This window comes from Apaloderma vittatum, unplaced genomic scaffold, assembly GCF_000703405.1.
Source record: "Apaloderma vittatum isolate BGI_N311 unplaced genomic scaffold, ASM70340v1 scaffold44162, whole genome shotgun sequence".
Classification (NCBI taxonomy): Eukaryota; Metazoa; Chordata; class Aves; order Trogoniformes; family Trogonidae; genus Apaloderma; species Apaloderma vittatum.
Window position 1 is genome coordinate 515 of NW_009706132.1, and position 21,289 is coordinate 21,803.

General features: G+C 36.5%; 1 protein-coding gene across 1 annotated transcript; it reads right to left on the minus strand.

The window, feature by feature from the left end:
- Positions 1-302: 302 nt before the first annotated feature.
- Positions 303-20,434, minus strand: LOC104271081 (laminin subunit alpha-2-like; the record flags this gene model as incomplete). The annotated part of the gene is made up of 8 exons (XM_009865653.1): positions 303-447; positions 2,496-2,658; positions 4,641-4,765; positions 9,637-9,796; positions 14,620-14,753; positions 15,656-15,799; positions 17,421-17,575; positions 20,220-20,434. Coding segments are annotated over 8 exons (1,241 nt in total), but the record flags the coding sequence as incomplete, so codon positions are not given.
- Positions 20,435-21,289: the final 855 nt, after the last annotated feature.

A 21,289-nucleotide genomic window follows, 5' to 3' on the forward strand; every position in this document is an offset into this window, starting at 1 on the left:
AGGTTGTTCTATGATTTTGAACAATATCAGGAAACTGATGAAAAAGTTTCCTTCTTCCCCACTCGAGGCATTTTAGAATGTAATTTATGCAACTGTAAAGCAGAATTAGGCCTGAAAATTAAGCTACCTGCAATCACCCACACAGAACTCAGAACACCAGTAATCTAAGCAAAAGAAGTTGCTAAATCACTAGAACTTTGTAATTGCAGCAATTTTGCCCAACATCTTCCCCATAATTAGATGGTTAGCTGTACTGCACAGGTAACTGTGAAAGTCATGGTATTGACACCACAGGAACTCACCTTGCTTTTGAATTCTTGACAGGGTGAAAGATTTCCATTTGCCGTCATTATGATTTTGGTTGCTGGTAACTGAAGCTGTACCTGAACCCAGATCGTAGCTGACTTTTATACGCCCACCACTGAGTTCTACACTCATGAAATCCTTCTGTTAATGAAAAGGATGAGATACAAATTATGATTCTTGTTCATTTTGGTAAAAGGCATATGACATTAGAGAAATACTTTTCTTTTCCTAGGTGACTTATTTCAAGCTTTTAAGAACAATACTTGGGCATTTACTGTACAGGACTATAATGTACACAAATCTGCAGCTAGCAAGTTCTTTTTTCCGCTTTACTTCTCCTTTGGATTGCTAACTTAGCTGGAATTTTGCTAATTTAGCTGGGGTTTTGATGGGATGCCTGCACTTTTATTTTCTTTGAAGACAGAAATACACATTATAATTATGTGAAACTAATACCCAGCTTTGCGTCTGTACTACCAGTGAATTTACTACATGTCTCAACTAGATTTGAACTTGCAAGGTAGAAAACAAGAACAGTAAAGATGGTAAAACAGGTTTGTTTTAGCAGGGTGTCCAGAGAGTAATCTGTACTGATGGAGTAGCAGAGAGCATTGAACTTTGTTATTCATCAGCCACTGACACCAATATCTGGGCAGTAACTGGAGGTGGCTGACTGGAACAATGATACATTTTGCAGTATCTACAGAAAAAGGTCTGGCAGGATACAAAGAGCAAAACAAATAGCCAGGGAACTGGATAGTATGAAAGGCATTAAGTAAGTAATGGTAACCCAGGAAATGAAAGAACCAGAGAAATTTTAGTTATAATTTTCCTCATGCCCAGTTCCACCTGTGCTCAAATGTAGGGAGAATGAAAATACTTTACCTTATGCTGAATACTTGTGCAAAACTACAATGACAATGTTATGTGTATAAACATAAATTTATGTTAAGAAGAGTAAAATATAACAAATTCAGCATTCTAGATGATTATGCATGTCTATCCATGCATCACTAGAAATCATCTTCCAAGTTTTTAAACAGTGGGACAATATTTTAAGAGACAAATTATGTCAGGGACCAGTTGTCTTTCAGCTTGCCATGTTTTTCAGAAGATCAAATAAATATTTTTTTCTAGAAAACTAGATAAACTAATAATAGTTATAAAAAATAATTACACAAAACCATCCTAAATCATTACATTAATTATACTATCAAAATTCAATTATAAAAATTAACTAGAAAAACTACATTAGCACTTCAGTATCGTAATAAAATGTTATCTTTTACTATAGTCAGTCACAAGGAGCATCCTCCTCCTGATAATTCAAGCAGTTCTGATATTTTTTCCCAAAATACCGGAATCCCAAATAAGACTGATTTACACAAACACAGTTCAGTTTTTGTAAAATAGTGAGTGCTCAGCAACAATTCAAGACCTCAGTGAGAACTATTGTACATAATTTCTGGCTAAGGAAAGGACTCTGTTCCCAGTTAGGCATGCAGATCAGGCTGGATCAGAGATGGTGCAGCTGAGTTATTCCTGATTCATGTGAGGATCTGGCCAAGTGTCTTTATAAATAACTTCTCCCGGCTATCCACACATATCTGATTGTGTGTGTGAATAATAACTTTGAACAGCTAAAGCTGTTAGAAACTCATGTTTCTAATTTCTCTTTTAGCCATAAAAGGCACCATTTGTAGACCTTGTAAAAACATCATCACAATCACATTCCTTTTTTTGCACTATTCAGTTCCCCTTTAATGCCACTCACAGTAAACAGAAACTTTTTTCTTTAGCTAAGTAAGACTTTAATCTAAGACTTGTCTCTTTCCATATCCTCTCAGCCCTCACACTACAGTATTTTGAACTATGAATGTGCAACCACAGCTGACAATATTTGTACAGGTAACCATTCGGGATAAATGATAATTAATTAATAATTTCAGAAAAGTTGACATTCCCCTCAGTCTAACACAACAATCCCTAGTCTGTAAACAGCAAGTAGTCAGCTTTCACTCTATAACATTTTCTTCTTTTGGACAGCAGTGAAGCAGTATACCAGGCAACATCATACCAGGATAGTGCTACATTAAATTACTATTTGTTTTCATAATATGACGAATCCAGCCACTGCAAAGATGGCATGAAACCTGTAAGAAGCGTGGAGATGAGCTGGTTGTTCTTACCAAGTCATCAGTAGCAAGATACATCAGCAGGGCGTTCGATGAGAAGGTCCTGAATTTGAACATGACTGTGGAAATATTGGGGTTCCAGCGGATCGGGCGGCTCACCATGGCGTAGCCGTCACCATCAAACTGGACCGTCCCTTCACCATCTGCCACCTGTGGACTGAAAAGAGGCAATTGCAACCATTTTACTTTGCCATATGAGGTTAAAAGAAAAAGAATACAGGGGCCAGGGGAGTGAGGGGACATCTCTTGGGAGTCTTCTTGCACTTGGCTTGATATCATATCAAACTCCTGTTCTAACAAGTAAAGCTGTAAAGGCCCAACACAAAAGCATATCTGGAGGAAGATGCAAGAGGAATATGTTGCATATATCTCATGGCCTGTCATGGCTCATTTTGTAATCTTCAGTGTAAAAGAGGATTATGGGCTCTTTCATCCCCTAATAAATCTTGATTTTCTTAATGTTAGTGATTTTGGAGGAACTCAGACTGAAAACTTTGGAAACTGTGATTCACTGTTTACCCACAAATTCTGCAAGAGCAGAAGCATCAGTCCCTCCACAGCTCTTGGCACTGCTGTCACTACAAAACAGAAAAGATCAAGGCCTGAGGTTTTTTTCAATACGATTTTTTGATAGACTCTTTGTCCATTTCTGTCACACAGATCTGATAGCTGTAAGACAACAATCTTTTGGTTTAATCGTGAACACTGATTTTGAACAAGAGACCTACATACGAAATATTGGCTAGGAACATGTTTCCCATTTATCTTGGCACACATACCACGTTCTTGAACGTAGTAGTCCTCTCACCTTCCATAGCTACATTTAATGGTTACATTTTTGTAATTAGATTTTTCAGAACAGGTCTCTTTCTGCTACTGGAACAATGGGTTAAGGTAAAAGGGAGTTTTTAATACAATTTTCTACAAATCTCAAATCAAGTACTCTTCTTTTTTTTCTCACCCACTCCTACTCCAAGCAAATATCCCTACACTACCACTAATGAATGATAAAATTAAATTTAGGAAGAGGCGTACATAAAGGTTTAGGCATTTCCATTAGGACTTGCTCGGAACTGAAATGCCTATATCTATCACCATGCTCCTTAAATTTTCACCTAAGCGTCAAGCATCTAAAGTTGCAGCCAAGGAAATCCTCTGGTATTTCCAAAATTGTTATGTTTCACAACTGGAATTTCCTTCAATTTCAAAGGGCTAGCAGGTTGTCAAAATAGGCTGCTAGTTTGAAAACTTGCCTAATCTCAACTTCCCTGACTGGGTCTAAGGTTATTTTGCCTAATGAAGTGAGAGCTCTATACCATATGCTGATACAGCCAAATTCACTAAAAATCAGGAGCATGTAAGAGAACAATGCTGGTTTTATGAAGTGGGTCTCCGTGAAAGCCATAAGCAGGGATGTGAGCGACCCCAGATCTGTCTTCTTTACATGCCAATTCCTAGGACTGTGCTGTAGTGTCAGGTGGAGCTTCAGCTTTTGAAGTGGAGACATGGCACAGGGAAGTGTTTGAGATTGGTGGCAAAGAGGAATGAAGATCCAGCTCACCAAGGACAAGGACACATCTGCAAAGAAAGTAACTTATCTTGTTTTAAAACTCATGAATAGAGTTCTGAGTCTATAATCCTGGTCCTGCCTAGATGGGCCATTTACCCAACCTGTAACCACAGGTCACTGTCAGAGAGAGGATTTCCCATTCTCTTTCCAGAATGGAAACACCTTTTTCTTGTGGGCATCTCTGTTTACTATGGTGGTGGCTGTGAAAGCTGCCTTGAGGCACGTGACTCTGCCCCACAGCACATCTGTCCACGAGCCAGACTCAGTCCCACTATGGACCTCACGCTCCCATGTTTTGAGTAATCCTGCCTACTCGTTAACAGGAGTCTTTGCATCACAGCACTGTTACACTGTCCTAATTCTGTTAAAACACTGAGCACATTTACAACCCAGATTAGGTGCTTGCCCTCCTGGTGTAATTGCAACCTAGCTTCATGTTTCCTACAACTCTCAGCATTGTGTACAGACCACAGTTGTCTAATGGAACTTGATGGCTGCTGGGGAATTCCTGCTAATCACCACAGACGGGTTCAGGAGGGAGCATGAGGAATGGTCAGTGCTTTACCTACCTGACAGCACATCCTTTGCAGTCACCTTCGATGTCCCTGAAATTCCACAGTCCAATGGGCTTGCTGTCTAGAAAGGTTTCACCCATGCAGCCAGTGAAGGTGGTTACTCTTACGGCATCAGACTTCTGCAACAGAAAATACAAGCCTCACTAGAATTCAATTTGGAGTGATGTGTCTGAAAGTATAAAAATGTCTGAAAGCGTAAGGGGCATGAAAATCACAAACACCAGAAAATGTTTCTTATTATTTTAAATACCAAGGGCAGTATTTAATCTGCAAAACTCTTCTGTAGAACAACTGATCAGCAAAAATGTGAGCTAAACTTTGTATCAGCCAGAATGGAAAAGCCCATTTAAATTTAATACTCTGGAGAAGGCCTAGGCACAATGATTCCTGGAGAACAAGACGGTACTCAGGCTTTCACGTCACTCTCGACTTTCCTGGCTATCAGACAGCTGCCCACTCCCACTTGGTTAAGGTCTATTTCTATTTTGGTTAAGAAAAGACTGTGAGGAATCTTACCCACAATACAATAAGCAAAGTATTTCTACCATACTTAATGCTAAAAAGCCTGGAAATTGAGCGGATCATCTAAGCTAAAAGACCAACTGTGAACTCAACTGGCTAAATTTGTAAAGTTCATGCTGGATTATGGATGCAGAAAAAAGTGCAGGTATAAAAGCTATTAAAACTCCTATCCTATTGAAACTCATTAACCTGGGGTCATGCACATGGGGTAATGCTCATTAGATCATAACATGGTATCATGATCAAGATAGTGATATTTGACAGTACACAGAGTACTCAGCTCAGAATTATCCTTCTAAAAATACCTAGTTCCATTTAAATTTCTCTTCATCAATATGAGCTGATTGAAAATCTATATACTTAGCTATTTGAGATAGACAAGCACCTGCTGTTTTCCATACAGCAATTACAAATATTAAGATCTTGCAAGAGAATATGGAGAAGTGCAACTTGAAAATATTTAAGGAAAAGTATGACTCAAAAGACTTAATGTGCTAGTGATATTCCCCACGGTAATTGGGAAGGTTTTAATTAGCAACAAGTATGAACTTAATGTCACTTCTGACAAATTCATGACATCTAAGTATCATAGCGTTCTACTCAAGTCAGATGACAGATGTTTTTAAAAGTGAAAATGAGTTTTAGTTTGAAATAAGTTGCAAACATGCATGCAAAAAGGGCTATGTACAAAATCTCAGGAAATCTAAAGCATTTCAAAACCTAGCACTATGAAGAAGCAGATTTCTGAGAAAAAGTTTTAAAAAAATACCAGTGACCTTAATAGATGTCCAAACAGCCTCATGGTTTTTGCAGAGTCTCAGTTAAGGTCTTCATAATGTGAGCCTAACAAGTGAACCACATGATGACAAAAATTCCCAGAAAAGTAATGATTTATCCTTGCATTCACAGACTGTGTCTGAACAAAGCAAATGCGATGGTGTTTAAAAACCCTGAACTGCAAATATACCAGCCATATCAAGCCTACAATATCTGGAGAAAAAGGAAAAAAAAAAAAAAGGTTTTCCTGACTAAGATGAAAAACTGGAGAATTCTCCATAAAATATCAGAAGTCTTACTGAGGTTGAAAATGGTTGTTCTGGTATCAGACTTTTGCAGCATCTACAGTTCCTTTTCTGCATCACACCTCATACTTGACGTCACAACTGTTTCATGTGCTGAACTGTGCTCACTACTCACCTCTGCCTCACTGTGTCTAACTAATGAGAAAAAAAAACATTCAGGAAAGAGTTCAAATTTAAATTTTACTGTCTTCCAGGTCGTTTTGTTTATCCTGAAATGTCAAGAGTCTTTGAACTCTTTTCCATCCAGAGTTTCTGCTAAATCTCTAACTTTTTCCTAAACACATGCTTCACGAAGCTTCATTGTTAAGCAAATCTTCTTTACTAAATATTATTCAAATACTGTTAATATTTAAATATTAAATAAATACCTCAACTAGATCCTACTACTAATAAAGTAAAATCAAGTAAAAGAGTAAGAAAAAGCATTAGATATATCAAATGTTTTAAAATTCAAACTAATTTTCTCTATGACAGTGAAATTTAAGTGAAATGATCTTTGTTAGGAGTGGTGACATTTTTTATTGGAGTGGTAGGTATGAGCTTTGGGGCCTGGTTACTCAAACAGTACATATCTTTACTCATTAGCTTCACTTTTTCTACCATCAAACTGTAATATTAAGTGCTCCTTATTTAAGAATAAAATATTTATAACACTTAAACCTAGAGGTAGCATCAAGTAATACATACATTTTTATTAGTCTAATTTGACCACTTTGCTGAGGAAATTAGGACTAGGCACAAGACTATGCTGTGGTACAGAACAGCGGTTGCTGGATTTTTGAATTCATCTTAGATTCTCTGGATTCTTAATGTAAACCTAAGAATATTTTTTGAAGTAGAATTCAGGTGTAATCTCTGGTCTGGGAGGTTAGCTATTCTAGAGCTGTGCAAATATAAGAAGTATTACTATGTTTCAGTACTTGCTCCACTTCTAGTAATTAAAAAGTGAAATCTAGAATAAAATTAAAATAAGGTTTGGGTTTAGGCTAGCATCTGAGGTTGAAGTTTCATGACTCCTTTGGGGGATCACCCAAAGACAACAAGCCAAAAATCACCCAACCATGCATTTTCTAGGGTCTCAACTGATACAACAAAATTTAAATATTGTATAAATGAGACTCTCGAGTGCTTTTCTAAGTGTGTAACCACGAAATTTTTAATTTAATCATAATTCTGGCACTTATTATTGTTACCTGAGTCAGTCTGTTCTCCTGAGCCTGCATTCAGACTATGAGATTTTAGCATTTTGGTGAGGTGGGCAGACACACAGATGCCCCAGAGCTGCTATGGAGGGATGTGTTTGGGCCTTTGGTCGTTGTAGCTACACAGCACTGCAAGCACTGAATGTCCTGATTCAGCTGAGTGTTTATTCCACTGAGTTATTATGGCAAGGAAAAAACAGGACATAACGCCAATGCAATTAAACTTGTTACCGGTGAAAACAACAGTAGAAATTAAAATTCATCCAACATAGCAAAAATCCAAGAATGAAAGAAAGATGAGCAGTAAATTAGGTGTGGGAGATAAAGCACCTCTCTGTGTTATTTCCACTCCTTTTGAAAAAGAAGATCAAAGAGACAGAGTACAAAAAGCCAGCAAGACCATTCTAGTTTTGTAGGGGTCACTAATCACTGCAGTTACACAGCCACTTTTAGCAACTGATGATTCATTATATATGTTTCGAGGGCTCTTGTTTAGGGCTAACGGAAGAAAGCAAACACCTTTAGATGTCTCTGGACAAAAAGCTGGGAGGTAGAGAGCAAACCAGAACCTCTATTTAAGGCTGTAAGGAGAAAAGACAACAGGTTGCGGATATGCTTTTTTCTCTAATATGTAATTATCCAAGAAGTCCTTCAATTGACTTCCTTGCCTATTTCTCATAAGAAATCAAATTACATAAAACACAAAGCAGTTATTTACATTCTTAAAATTCAACAAAAAAAATAACATTGACTGCATCTGCATCTTCAGAACTTTAAAATGTTTGTGATTTTTTGTGGGTCCATTCAGCAGATCTGAGTTCTACTAATATGGACTAGCAATTTCCTAGTCCAATATCTCATAACATTTTTTCCTGCCCCTGTGAATGCTTGTCAAAGTCAGAACTACCTCATTTAAGTTAGCTGGTAGTTGTGCAAGTCTGCTCAGAATTGCTTTTTTTGTTGTTTGTTTTTGTATGCAGAAGCCATAATTAGGTTCTAAAATGAAGTGACCTGATTGTGCTCCAAAACATCTGGATATCTTTGAAGCTAAAGCTAGACTAGAAGACACTGATTTCAAGCAGTGGAAGCTACATTGTCTAGTCCTCCCGTATCTTCTAATTTCGGTTTTTGTTTGTCTTGAAATGTGCACCCACACTATTCTCTGTAAGAAAGGAATACGTCTATGCATATATTCCCAAATCAGAACCATCTAGAAAGTTGAACTTTCTGAAAATTATAAAGTTGGACCATTCTCCTATGAATATAGTGCTATTTCAATGCTTGAGGATATATACAAGTTTTGGTGTAAAAAGAAAAATAAGTTGAGTACACTGTTCAAGAAAATCTAAACAATAGGGGTTTTTAAATGCTAAATAAGGAATTTTTTTGTAATGTTAATATTTTAAAAATCAAAATATTGATCAGGAACAAAATAGTTCATTTAAATTGTTTTATAATGGAAAATAGAAGGCTAATTAGTACTTATTAGAGAACATTTTTTACTGAAAGACTTCCATCTGTTCCATTTAGCATAAATCTATTTGTTCTCATTAATTTAAGCAATGTAGAAGCAGTCACTAGATAATGAATAGGCAAAATAAGAGAAAATAGGTCAGGGATCTGATGCAGGCAGTAGTCAAAAAGATGGGTAAGTACAGAGGGTAAAATAGGAACAAAAATGAAGAAAATAAAAGCAGAAATGCCAGAAGTAGGCTGTAAAGGAAGAAGGCACTGTGGATGCATGACAATGAAGAAAGCTCTGAATGCAAAGGAATATATATTGTTATATATATTCTTATGAGACCAGCAGTGTATGGAAATAGAAGTGAGTTCCTGTCACTACGATACTGAAAGCCTCTTGGGGCAGCAGCTATGCCCGGGGTAAAGCATCCAGCTACCCATCAGGAATTAGTTGTTCAGACTAAATGCTGCCACATCAGTAGAGCCAGTCTTCAGGCTTCTTGCTAGAAGTTAACAGCACCGGCAGAGAAACTTCAAGTGCGTGTGCCTACATGTCCGGGCAAATCCCAATTATCTTTTAAGAGTGCAGGCATCCTATTTGCTACTAAAACACCTACTACAGTGATGCCACCATATTAAAGTTTACTGTTTCTCCCATAAGCAATAATGAAAACTGTCTACATAAATAGCTAGTTAATACAATAGCACTAGACAAGATGTTACCTTTATTTTTTCAGTTAAACCACCAACAAACAGCATGGCATTAGCATCTACATCCAGAATGGTGTACCCAGGAGGAGAGACAGCATTGAATGTGACCGGCACAATGCTGGCTTTCGGACCATCCAGAGCTCTCACCGATACTGTGCCATTTTTCCCAGTCCTAGAGATTTTAACAAAAAAAGCCAAGTATACAGAGTCAGCAGTCAAACCAAATGCAGGAAAAATCTGTTTTAGATGGAATCTTTTAATATAGGCATGTATTACTGATTTAATTATTTTTCATTTTGACACAAAGGAACAGATTCTAATGCTTCCCTTAGTTAAAGACATGATCACAGAACCTTTTTTTTTTCCTCACTTCAATGTCCTTTTCGAACAAAATTCACTATCCAGATGAACTGGAATTTTCATTGACAGTAACAAAGAAGCTGCATTTTTTAAAATTATTGTGATGAAATTAATGTTAAGTAATTGTTTCTTGACATAACTAATGATACAGGCAAGGTAGCAAATTAAATTTCTGAATTTCATAAGGTTTATTATATTATATTTGATCTGAAATGAATGATCATGTGAAAAAAAGTACTTGAATTCCCTTCATTGTGATGCATAAACTTTGCATTTTCTGCAGTGGACCTCTCTAGTTACTTACCAAACAGACACAAATACCATGAAGTTTAAGGATGTTACCTCATTTTCCTCTATGAATCATATCAAATATTGATGATAACAACATCAACTGCAAAAGAATTTGACAATTTTTAATAGTTTCTCCAGCTGTATGTTTTCTGCTCCTTAGGACAGATGGACCATAATCAACAAATAATTCCTTATGGGGTCATAATATGATTGCAGAATTAAGCATGGAGTGTGACCCAAACTCTGGCATGTGCAGATGAAGTATCTAGTATGTTCAGTGATGTGGTGGAGGAGTGGCTGGGAGATGAGGTAGGCAGAGGGAGATCACTGTGGATTTATGGATAAATTTGGAAATTGGTGGGGTTTATCTCATTTTTTGAACAGGATGCTGGATTTCCTACGACCACTGTCGTGTTGATTTGGAAATTCCTATCATGGATGCCTGATCTTGCAACATTAACTAGCAATGGAATACTCAGCATAAACAACAATATTTCTCCTGAACTGTGAAGCAGGGTTGAAAATTTTGCGGGTTTTCAGTCAATGGGGAATAGACTGTAGATCTACGCCATTTTGTCTGCTTTGCAGTTAGGGATCTCAATGGGTTTAAGGCGATATTTGCATATTTGCAAAAAAACACTGGGGTTCTTTGATGACCCACCCATACCTTGATCTAGCAGCTCTGGAAGCCACATGGAGGGGACCTTTCTTAGGGAATCTCCTAAGTGACATCTGAGGTATGTGAACATGATGTTCAATCATTTTAAAGAAATGGGCTAAAGCCATCCGCATTATCCTAAAGGCTTTTTTTTTTTTAAAAAAAATAATTTTAATGAAAATATTTTATCTTCTATTCCAAAATTAACTGAATGCTAAGTATAGATGGTTTTCTATTCAGCAAAAATTCCAAATTTTTACTTTATTCTTTTTTTTTTAAAAGGTTTCTTGATATGAAGCCCTCTAATGGGTACAAGGTCTCAGTGCAGTAACTGTTGAAAGATTAACAGTTGCTAAAGACTTTTTAAAAAACTTTAATTTTGATGATCTCTGAAAGAAAGTCATTGGCACTTTCAATCTATATTGGGCTCAAATCAAGATTTCAGTTTAAAAACATCCAAGTGCAATAATGCAGAAGTCACTGAGCAGACTGACACTTTTTATGGTGTCTAATATGCCACAAATAGCACAGATGTCTTTCATCTTCAAATAGGCTGAAGTGCTAACAATGGAGTCTCTTCCATAAATAATTCTCTTTTATTTAGGGAGGACAATTGAGCTTAAGGAAAGAACTTGGCTAACTTGACAGCAAAAAGACACTGCTATCCTGTGCATGACAAGTCATCAGGTTTTTCTAGTGATAGCAGTTCTGCAAAATGGAGAATTACAGCAGACGTACCAGCGCTGTGTGACTGATCACCAGAAAAATTTATGTAATGCCATGCATGCAGAGTTTTCTCTTTAGGAGATGCATGATGTAAAGGAGATGACTTTTGCAAGTCATCAACATTATATTACAAAAATACCAGGTAGAAACCTCTGGTCCTTCAAAGCAAAGAACTTCATTGGAAAGCATGGCTTAGATTTGCCACAGTAGTTTAATTACTGATGAGCTGAACCGGATGTGTCTACAGTGAACTTGTGATTCAAGGGTCCTTTTTTCTCAAAGGGTGCTGCTTAAACTCTGTCACTAACAAAACAATAGTAATACTTAAATCACACTTGATGAAAATCATAACTAATCAGGTCCTACTCCTACATAAGCTGCAGTCAAATGACATTGTTTCACTGATCTAGCAAGTCTCAAAAGTATCCTGTCCTCCTTTGGCTGCTTCACAGAATAGATGTTATTTGCGTGTTGCAAACCTGCTCTAAATTGTTTGGTCACATACTGCTGTGCCAGACACTCCTTCCATAGGATCATAGAATGGCCTAGGCTGGAAGGGACCTTAGAGATCATCTAGTCCAAACTCCCTGTTATGGGCAGGGACGCCACCTCTCAACTAGACCAGGCAACACATGGGAACTGAGCGGGAATTGAACCCACGACCTCAGTGTTGGTCATTGTTGCCAGCACTGCGCTCAAACCACTGAGCTAACAGGCCCCCATTCTTAATGGCAATCAGATTTGCCTTTGTAAGCAGGTAACTCTGTAAGTGACATTTGTTAAATACCTGTACCATCAAAATATAGGGAATTCCTTTAGGTATTCTTTTAGGAATAAACAGATTTCACCTCAACTCCATAAAAAAACTTAAAATATTTCCATAATAACCTCTGTATATACAGCAAAATACAAAGTATTAGTATGCTTTAAATAAAAAGTTGATGAAAATTACAGGTGTCCCTGGAAAACAGATACAGTAATCATCAATTTATTCTTAACACACTCGAAATTTTGATGCAGAAGTTAACTGAATTGAATACCTCCGATCATTATTCAACAGTCAGTTTTTTCATATTTAGATTTCATTCAGTATTCTGAGTGACCTTGAGAATTTCTCAACCCCTATGCCACCACATCTCTTCTTTTTAAGGCCCTTTGGGATCCCTGATTAAGAACTGCTGGCAACCTTTAAACCTACTACCATATCATTATTATTGTGTGGCAACGCATGCCACCACTGAAATAAGTGTCAAAATTCAGCAAGGCCAGAATTACATTTTATGTCCCCGTAGTAACTGGACGCCCTTCTCCCGCTGTTCAGGCAGCTCTGTCAGGCTGCTGAAAAAGTCTGTGGCTGGAACTATGCAAACATTTGGAGAAAAAACATGAGTAAAACTCTCCAACAGCTTATGAAGGGAGTCAGAGGACAGTTAGCAAACGGATTGAAGAATCTTCAGCAGGGTACATAATTTATGAAGTTGGCCTTGCGAACACAAAATCAGTCCCAAACTCTTCATCTTAATCCCACAAATCCAACTAATGTCCCTGCAATGCAATTCTCCTAAACACTGCTCTGTACTTCAGATTTGTGCAGCTGTAATTGTTCTAAATAGCTGACCCAGCAGTTTGTGCAAAAAACCAATGGCATGCACACCCTATAGATCCCGAACAACCAGCCTAATAGGCAATGTGTTTTGTAGGATGTCTGAATTTTTATACTGTGTCCTGGCTCCGTATTCTGCTGAAACAGCTTTCTTGTAAATGAAAGCCTGGCATTACTGTGTCATCAAGCTCTTTTAGCATGCATAATATGAACTGGTGAAGATTTCAACAATTCATAGCATATCCCAGCTTGTATTTTCCTAGTGATAGGATTCATTAAGTCAGCTTGCGGAGATGGTATAATAATTTTATTTAATTCTCTGCTCTGAATGTCTGATTTGCGTGATTTCACTAAATTATTTAAACGGCATGCCATTTCCTCCTCTGAGATCTATGGGTGCAACCAAAATTAGAGTGCTTGGCTTTCTTTCTCCTTCGTTCTCTCATTCTCTGCATATATTATTGGTTGTATGTTTAATGCTATCTGAAATTAACTTTAATGATTCAGCTTCATATCAAATTCCAATGTAGATGATGTTATCTAAATTACTAGGATCTGTTCAGAAGTAGAAGATGAAGGACAAAGTTATGTAATCCTTATGCTATAATTACTACACCATATGTCATATGTTTGCTATTTGAATGGAAAATATAAACTTCAACTAACAAATGTGAAATTTGAATATTATGATATTTCTTAAGTTCAAAAACATTCAACATTTGATCTCAAATTGCAAAGTGTAGTTTAACTTTCCAGAACATTTCATCCATGAGTTTTCATAAACTGTATCTTTTTAAATATCTACAATTTGAAAAGACATTCTGCCTATGGAAATAGCGCTTTGAGAAGAATCAAGATACTGGTGTATGACAGACCATTTATTTGCAGTACTGTATCAAGACCAGAAATTCAGAAAAGCTGCTCCTCTTTGGAATTCAGGCAGAAAAGAACAGTAGTTACCCATTGGCGTTCCAAAATCTGTAACTAGTTTTAAAAGGAAACTGGTTGAAGAAGAAAATCGAGAGTATATATAAACGAAAGGGAATATAAGCAGTCATAGATTGTTGATGCTAGAGGGTAAATATGTGATGAAAATAAATTCTTGACACAGAACAATTCACATTACAATAGCAATTGTAGTGTATATACTTCTGGTACTATTGGATGTAGGTTCAAAAGCTTTTGTTAAACCAGACTAAAATTTCTCATATTTATGACATAATTTTTAAAGAAAGTTGATATTTCAAACACAGCAAACATTTCATATGCTAACCTGAGGAGAGTGGAATAGAAGCCTTAGAAACTTTAGTCATTTTTTCTTTAAGAACCAGATACTGAAAGTGAAATATATACTTGCCTAGAGGCTTCAATCCGGTACCAAAATCCATCATCAATGGTCAGATCTGGATATTCCACCCGTCCAACACCAGATCCCACATCCCAGAGGAAGCTCACTTTGCCTTTGCGCATCTCTATGGCCAAGAAGTCAGTCTGCATATAAAATATGAAAACAGATGCAATGTCATACTTCAATTAAAGGAAGTCTTCCAGAAGTCTTTACATTTCAGAAGGTTGTCTAATGAGGCATCAGAAACCCTATATATAGACAGGAAAGTATGAATATTAATTTTCACAGCAATCTAAAATGAGATTATCTTTTTCCTGCTTTTGTTCGTTCAAATCATCTTAAACCACAGATAAAAAATGACTTCTGCTAGTGATATGCAGTAAAGGGCTGCTAGACTTACAGAAATGTTAATACTGAAGCCATCAAGATAAGGGTTTAACTCAGAGTAATGTTGAGTGTAAAACTTCAGCAGAATGATGTCAGAATTCTAGGCTGTTATATGATGCTGTCTAGCCTCTTGTATTAGGTAAATAAAATACATAGTTCAAAATGTTAGTAATAGAATACTTTTCCCACTTACTGAACTATTATTGATTATTCTAGAAGTCTGTCTGCTATAGGGCTCATGGGAAACTGAATAATTCATCATTATTATACTTGGAATTGTAGTCTTGACATAAAATTACAATAAATAAGAGCTTTGACAGATGTAAGGTGATTAGCTACTTCATTCCCAAGAGAAAACCCACAACCAACACTCAAAATTACCTTGGTTGCACTGTGAATTTTAAAGCTCTAATGTAAACCATGTACAAGTCTCCCATTTCATATCTAGTTAAAATAAAAAAAATATAAAAAACCTTTGCTGTTCATATTTCAGAAGTCTCTATATTAATACAAAAGACATTACTAGATTATCTTAGGCGCTCTACTACTTCTTTGAAGCCTCCAGGAAACAAAAACCCCCAAACCTTTCTCAGTTGTATTTGCCAGCAGTCTAATCTGACCGAGCAACGCTGACATGAAAAGCAGGAGACAGACTTACAAACTTGGCACTTCCAAGGTAAAAAAGCAGATTGTCAGCAACTACAGTCTTCACATTGACGATGACGGTGTTGTATGTTCCCTTCTTTATTTCTGGTCTGTATGTGCGAATACAATTACCTCCAGAGGACACGGACACTTTGATCTTCAAAAAAAACACAGCAGAAAGAATTCAGTATACTGCTTATTATTCAAGAAATAACTTTAGAAGCTTCAAAATAATTATAAGAATATTATAATTAATTTTTTTTCTTCCTTCGCATTTCTGTGTTACATGTACCAGGGAGTTGCTTGGATATGCACAAGAGGCAAAAATGAAATTTTCTGTCTGGGATTGTTTTTAAAAAGGATATAAAACTCTTTCTGGTATTCAGACTTGAAAGGACAAACTGTTGGATTAAAAATAGCTAGAAGAAACACTGGTCTACTGCAAGCAGCAGTGGAATTCCAGCAGTAGAGATAGTCTGGAAGTAGAATACGCAGCCAGGAAAATAAGCAGCACTCCTGAAGGGATCACAGCACAACACTGTCGGCTAGGCAGGACGATACATTTTTACCTTGTAATATCTCTGATTATGTCAATTTAAAACACCTTTTAGCAATTATTTTTAAACCAATAGTTCTGTCTATCACTGCTTTAGTATAGTCCCTAATGGAGCTGGTATTCATAACTAAGTTTCTCTTTCACAGCTGAGTGACAAGCATTTGGGTATGTGTGCCAGTTTCCTCACGCTCTGAGCACAGAAAAAACCAGTATACTGTTTGCTTTCATAATGCCAGCACAGACACGATGACAGTAAGATGGTATTTCAATTTCAGCTAGATATGTTTATATATTAGAGTAGATGTACATAGTGGTATCACCTTATGCTTAGGGCAAACTTTGACAAAAAGGAGATCCATTATACAACAAAATCTGCAATTTCCCTATCTCAGAAATGCTGAGTGGTTAAGTACTTCAAAGCCTTCAGACAGACAATGAACGTAACCAAACCTATCACCGCTGTAGTCTGTCTTTCTATAGTGTGCAAATTTCACCAAATATATGGAATATACTTCTTTCCTAAGATCCTACTATTCTGTGAATTTTCTTTCTTCAGCCATTTTTCAGGAAGTTTTCTTAAGTATCTTCGTCAATAATTTTTTCTTTGCTGCACTAGGTCACAGGCTGAACAACCTTAGCATTAACCAGCTGATCCTCAAGTACAGAGTATTACCGAGTCAGGGAGATGGAATCCAAACTCATTAAATGAACTAGAAATATATTCTTAACTCATGTCTGAGTCCTCAAAACTGCCACTGGACAAAGAAAATCAAGAATATGGGAAAAGCACTGCACTCAGTAACTTCAGTGCATTTGAAATGGCATCATTCTCAGGTAATATAAGTCCTATGAAATGAAATCAGGGGCTTAATATCAGTGCTGAGGCAAAAAAGTACATTTCTGCCTTCACAAAAAAATTAATGATGTTGTGACTCTTCTGCTGTACTATCATCCACAGTACTTCCTCAATAATAACCTTTACAGATCCATTCCTACAGACATTATTCATTTTACAAGGGTGTGTTTTAAATGAAGAAACAAGACACAGAGTGAAAATCATCAGAATATTCTCTTTTCATCTGAGAAACTATACTAAATTATTTGCTCTCTTTACACACATTTAGAATTAGAAAGTATTAACCCTATGGGAAAGAAAGAACAAGGCAGAAAATTAAATCCAATCAATACTCAAAAAGTCATTTTACTGAGAAAAGGGGCTTACCGAATTGGCTTGCTTCCGAGCTTGGTTTATAAGCTCTTTTATCTGAGAAATGTTTTTCCCTAAGTTATCCTGAAGTTCTTTGATTGGCTTGATTTTATCTAGCAGGCGATCTGCTTCCTTTTCTAGGGTTTTAATACTGGAATCTGCATCAGCAACTTCATAAAAAAGAACAAGGCAAAATTTAGAGAAGAGTGTCAGAGAATAATTATGCATTGCAATACTAGAATCCAAGAAAATTCTGCACATACAATACTCAGGTGATTGTATATGCTACTACAAGATACACACAGACTAGGAAACTACCTGAACAGAATACGATAACTTAAGAATATTAAGCTGAAGTAGCAAGAAGCAAAACACATGTGTTAAAAGTAAGATTTTGAAGCAGTAACTATGCTTCAAGTCAGGATGATAATAATGGAAAACATTTACCATAGCAAAATTCAGTTATGAATTAAATATTTACTTTCCTTTTTTTAAACTCCATTTGTGAAGAAAAATTCTAGATTAAAGAAAACTGGTTAGTTTCCATTAGTAATTTCTGAAACAGGGTTAGAATTAACTTGATATTAATTCTTGAATTAATTGTAATGGCCAACACTAGGAAAAGACTATCCTGGTCACAAGTTTAAAATTCTGCATGTGTAGTGAAAGCAGATTAAAAAACAGCAGTAGCAAACTGTAAATATTTTCTTTTTTTTTCAGGTGAATTTAATAATTTCACAAGGATATTTTTTTCTCTCTTTTTCTTTAAGCTTCTAATGACTTTTTTTGCCCCTCAGCATACTACTCAGCATATAACCTTTGACAATTCATCAGTGGATCTAAGGACTGCAGCACTTGGCTAGCATAAGGGTATGGGTTTGTGTGCATGACACTGAAAGGGATAAATCTGCATTTATATTATAATAATAATAATAATAATAATAACAACAACAACAACAATAATAATAATAGTTATTACTGTAATTCTTAGATAGAGCATGAAAGTACACGTATGTAATTTCTGAATAGTCACCCAAGTATTGATGCCAAACCTTCAAGATGCTTCTTAAGGTTTCACAAAAGCAAAATTAGTTACAAAGTCCTTTTAGCTCAGAGCCTTCAAAAAGTAACTATTTTACTATTTCAATGAATGTGAAATGTAGAGCACCATGCAGAAGCTTTGGTGGTAAGCAGTTTACTGGAAAAGGCACAATAAAGCAGCAAGAAAGAAAATGTACGTACTGATTTCTGTAGGCAAGATACAGAAACAAAGAAAAGAGAAAAACAGAAGATAACATAAGAAAGTATTTTGAATATCTAACCAGAAATTTAAAGTAAAATTAAGAAACAAAGATTAGTATAGAAAAAACTTATTACCTTTTGTATGTTCCACATCCATATAACAAGAAATAAGGACCTGAATTCTGACATGAGAGAGGCTGTGTCTACTTTAGCCTGTAGTTGAGTGCCAACACACTACATACATTTGGAGTGGTTTACTTTGCATATACTTTAATCTCATTCTGTAATCTGAGTATCTGTTACCAGTTGGAGAGTGGTATTTCTGGAGAACATCTTTCATTTAAACTTTATTTAACATGAAAGATTTTTCAAGTGGTAAGGCCACTCCTCAGTGTGAATGAATTATTGGTGACTGGGGACAATCAAGAAATTCACTTCTAAATTTTCACTCGTAGTGTCAGCTAAAACCCTAATGTACACACCGTCTTACAATACTTAGGCTGGGATGGATGGTTTAGTCTAGATTCAGCAGTGCCAAGAAATTACGGATTCTAGACCAGTTGTGTTTACTACCACCCTGCCAGAGATCATTACCTCACAGATCTGCTTGTTCCATAACCCATCATAATCTAACCACGCTATTTCGATCAATAACTACTTTTCATGTTGTCTAAACCAGTAAGGATCGGTCTGCCAGATGGGGATTATACCTGGGGCTCACACACATGAGGGATTAGGAGCTTGCAGCAGGCAGGCAGTGACAAACAGCTGTTGGGATTAACTTCTTTCAGTTGTACAGTTACAGTCTGAAGAGCAGATTTGCCCATAGAGCGAGAATGATAACCTCCTAAACTGGATGTTTTTAGGTGCCCAGCTTCAGCAAGCTGAAAACAATCTGGTAGACCCAGGTTGGCTGAGAAATTAATCCTTCAGTAATTTTGTAAAGACATTCTGGTTTTCTGGGAGCCCTGGCTGTATACTCCTGTATGATATGTTCTAGTAATCTAGCACAAAAAAAGAGATGTAATTTAAAATGCAACTTTATCCATCATAAACAAAGTGAAAATGCAAAAACTATTGTCACCTTTGATAACAGAATTCACTGTCAAAAAGAAAAGCATACAAGAAAACATTCCCAGAATCTCCTTTTTCTCTTTCTTTCTGTCTTCACTGTTGTACCCAAAATAGTAACATATATGAAAGAAGCTATGTATTTCTCCCAGCACTGATTACCTGACTGACTGAAGACAGGGTTAGTGAATGGAATATTGCTTGAATCGAGGGGTGAAGTGTCAGCCAGAGTCTTTGACTATTCACCTCCTAAATACTTCAAAAAGTAGTCTGCAGAACAAATCTATCCAATACATATTCATCCTGCTGACATTAGCTTTTTTTCCAAACTAGTAGCAGCAGTCCTTAAGTTCTAAAATTCTTTTTATATATAAAGTCCAGAGAACAAAACTGATAGAGATTCCTTTTATTCCTGAATCTGTAGTAACGCTATATAAGTGAAATTCTGGAGTATCTCTGTTTCACTTCGAGAAGTGAAATAAAAATCACAAATGATCTTACTGTTCTTGACAGGATCCTTCACAACAGCATTTGTTTTCGCCACATCATCTGTAAGTTTACTGTAGTTGTTTTTCAAGCTCAGGAGATTCTGGTTGAGGTCTTTAATCTGGGCCAGGACATCATTTGCAGTACTGTTGGCTTGTCTTGCTTTGTCTTTGGCTGCCTGTACCTTTATAGCTGTATCTGTTGGTAGAAAAGGGTAATAAAATGATTGCCTAGAGTACAGAATATATGTTAAGAATAAAGTTACATCAGAATTCTACCATCTTAAATTGTGTTGTGTAGTTCTTTGAGAGTTCCTACTTTGCATGTAGTAAGATACTACTATTTGTAAGAGTGGATTGCAGAATCTGGCCCTATATGTCTTTTTTGAGATATCAAATGTACCTGAATAAGAGAAAACACTCCAGCCTCATTTGTATGTAAAAGACAAATAATTTTAATTAGGAAAATTTTTGTGCAATTTTGCTGTTGCTGCTGACTGTTGATCAGCTGTTGAACACTGTTGAACAGTTGTTGCTGTTAATCAGGTTACCCTCTGACCAAGTATCAGATACAATATTTGATATTTATAACAGAAATGGAGCTTTCAATGTTCTTATGTACAGAGTACAGAAATCTAACTATGCATTTCAGCTGAAACTGTGACAGTCTTGTGAATCAGGAGACCAAGTGTCAATTGGCTGAGTTGACAATGTACAACTCTAGACATATTCGGGGACCTCCAGTAAAACAATTAGTCTAATGCTGCCTCACCTCTCTGCCTGCAATGAACATTCTTTCTTTGGGGTGAAAACATTCAAGTCTGGAATGTTTTTGATTCTGCTATCGATAAACAATAGAACAGCTAGGTATTCAAGCTGGTATTTATTCAAATTCTGTGTTAGCAATTGAGGTTGCTTAAAAAATTTACCATGGAGCTCTGGTGATGCTGTCATGCTGAGATTATATCACATGATGAGCCAGCAGCCCAGGTTGTGCTGGGCTTTTCCCGTGTGTGCTGCAGGTTATCCTTATGTTCCTCAGTCACAGGACAATTTTGGGATCATAGAATCATAGAACAATTCAGG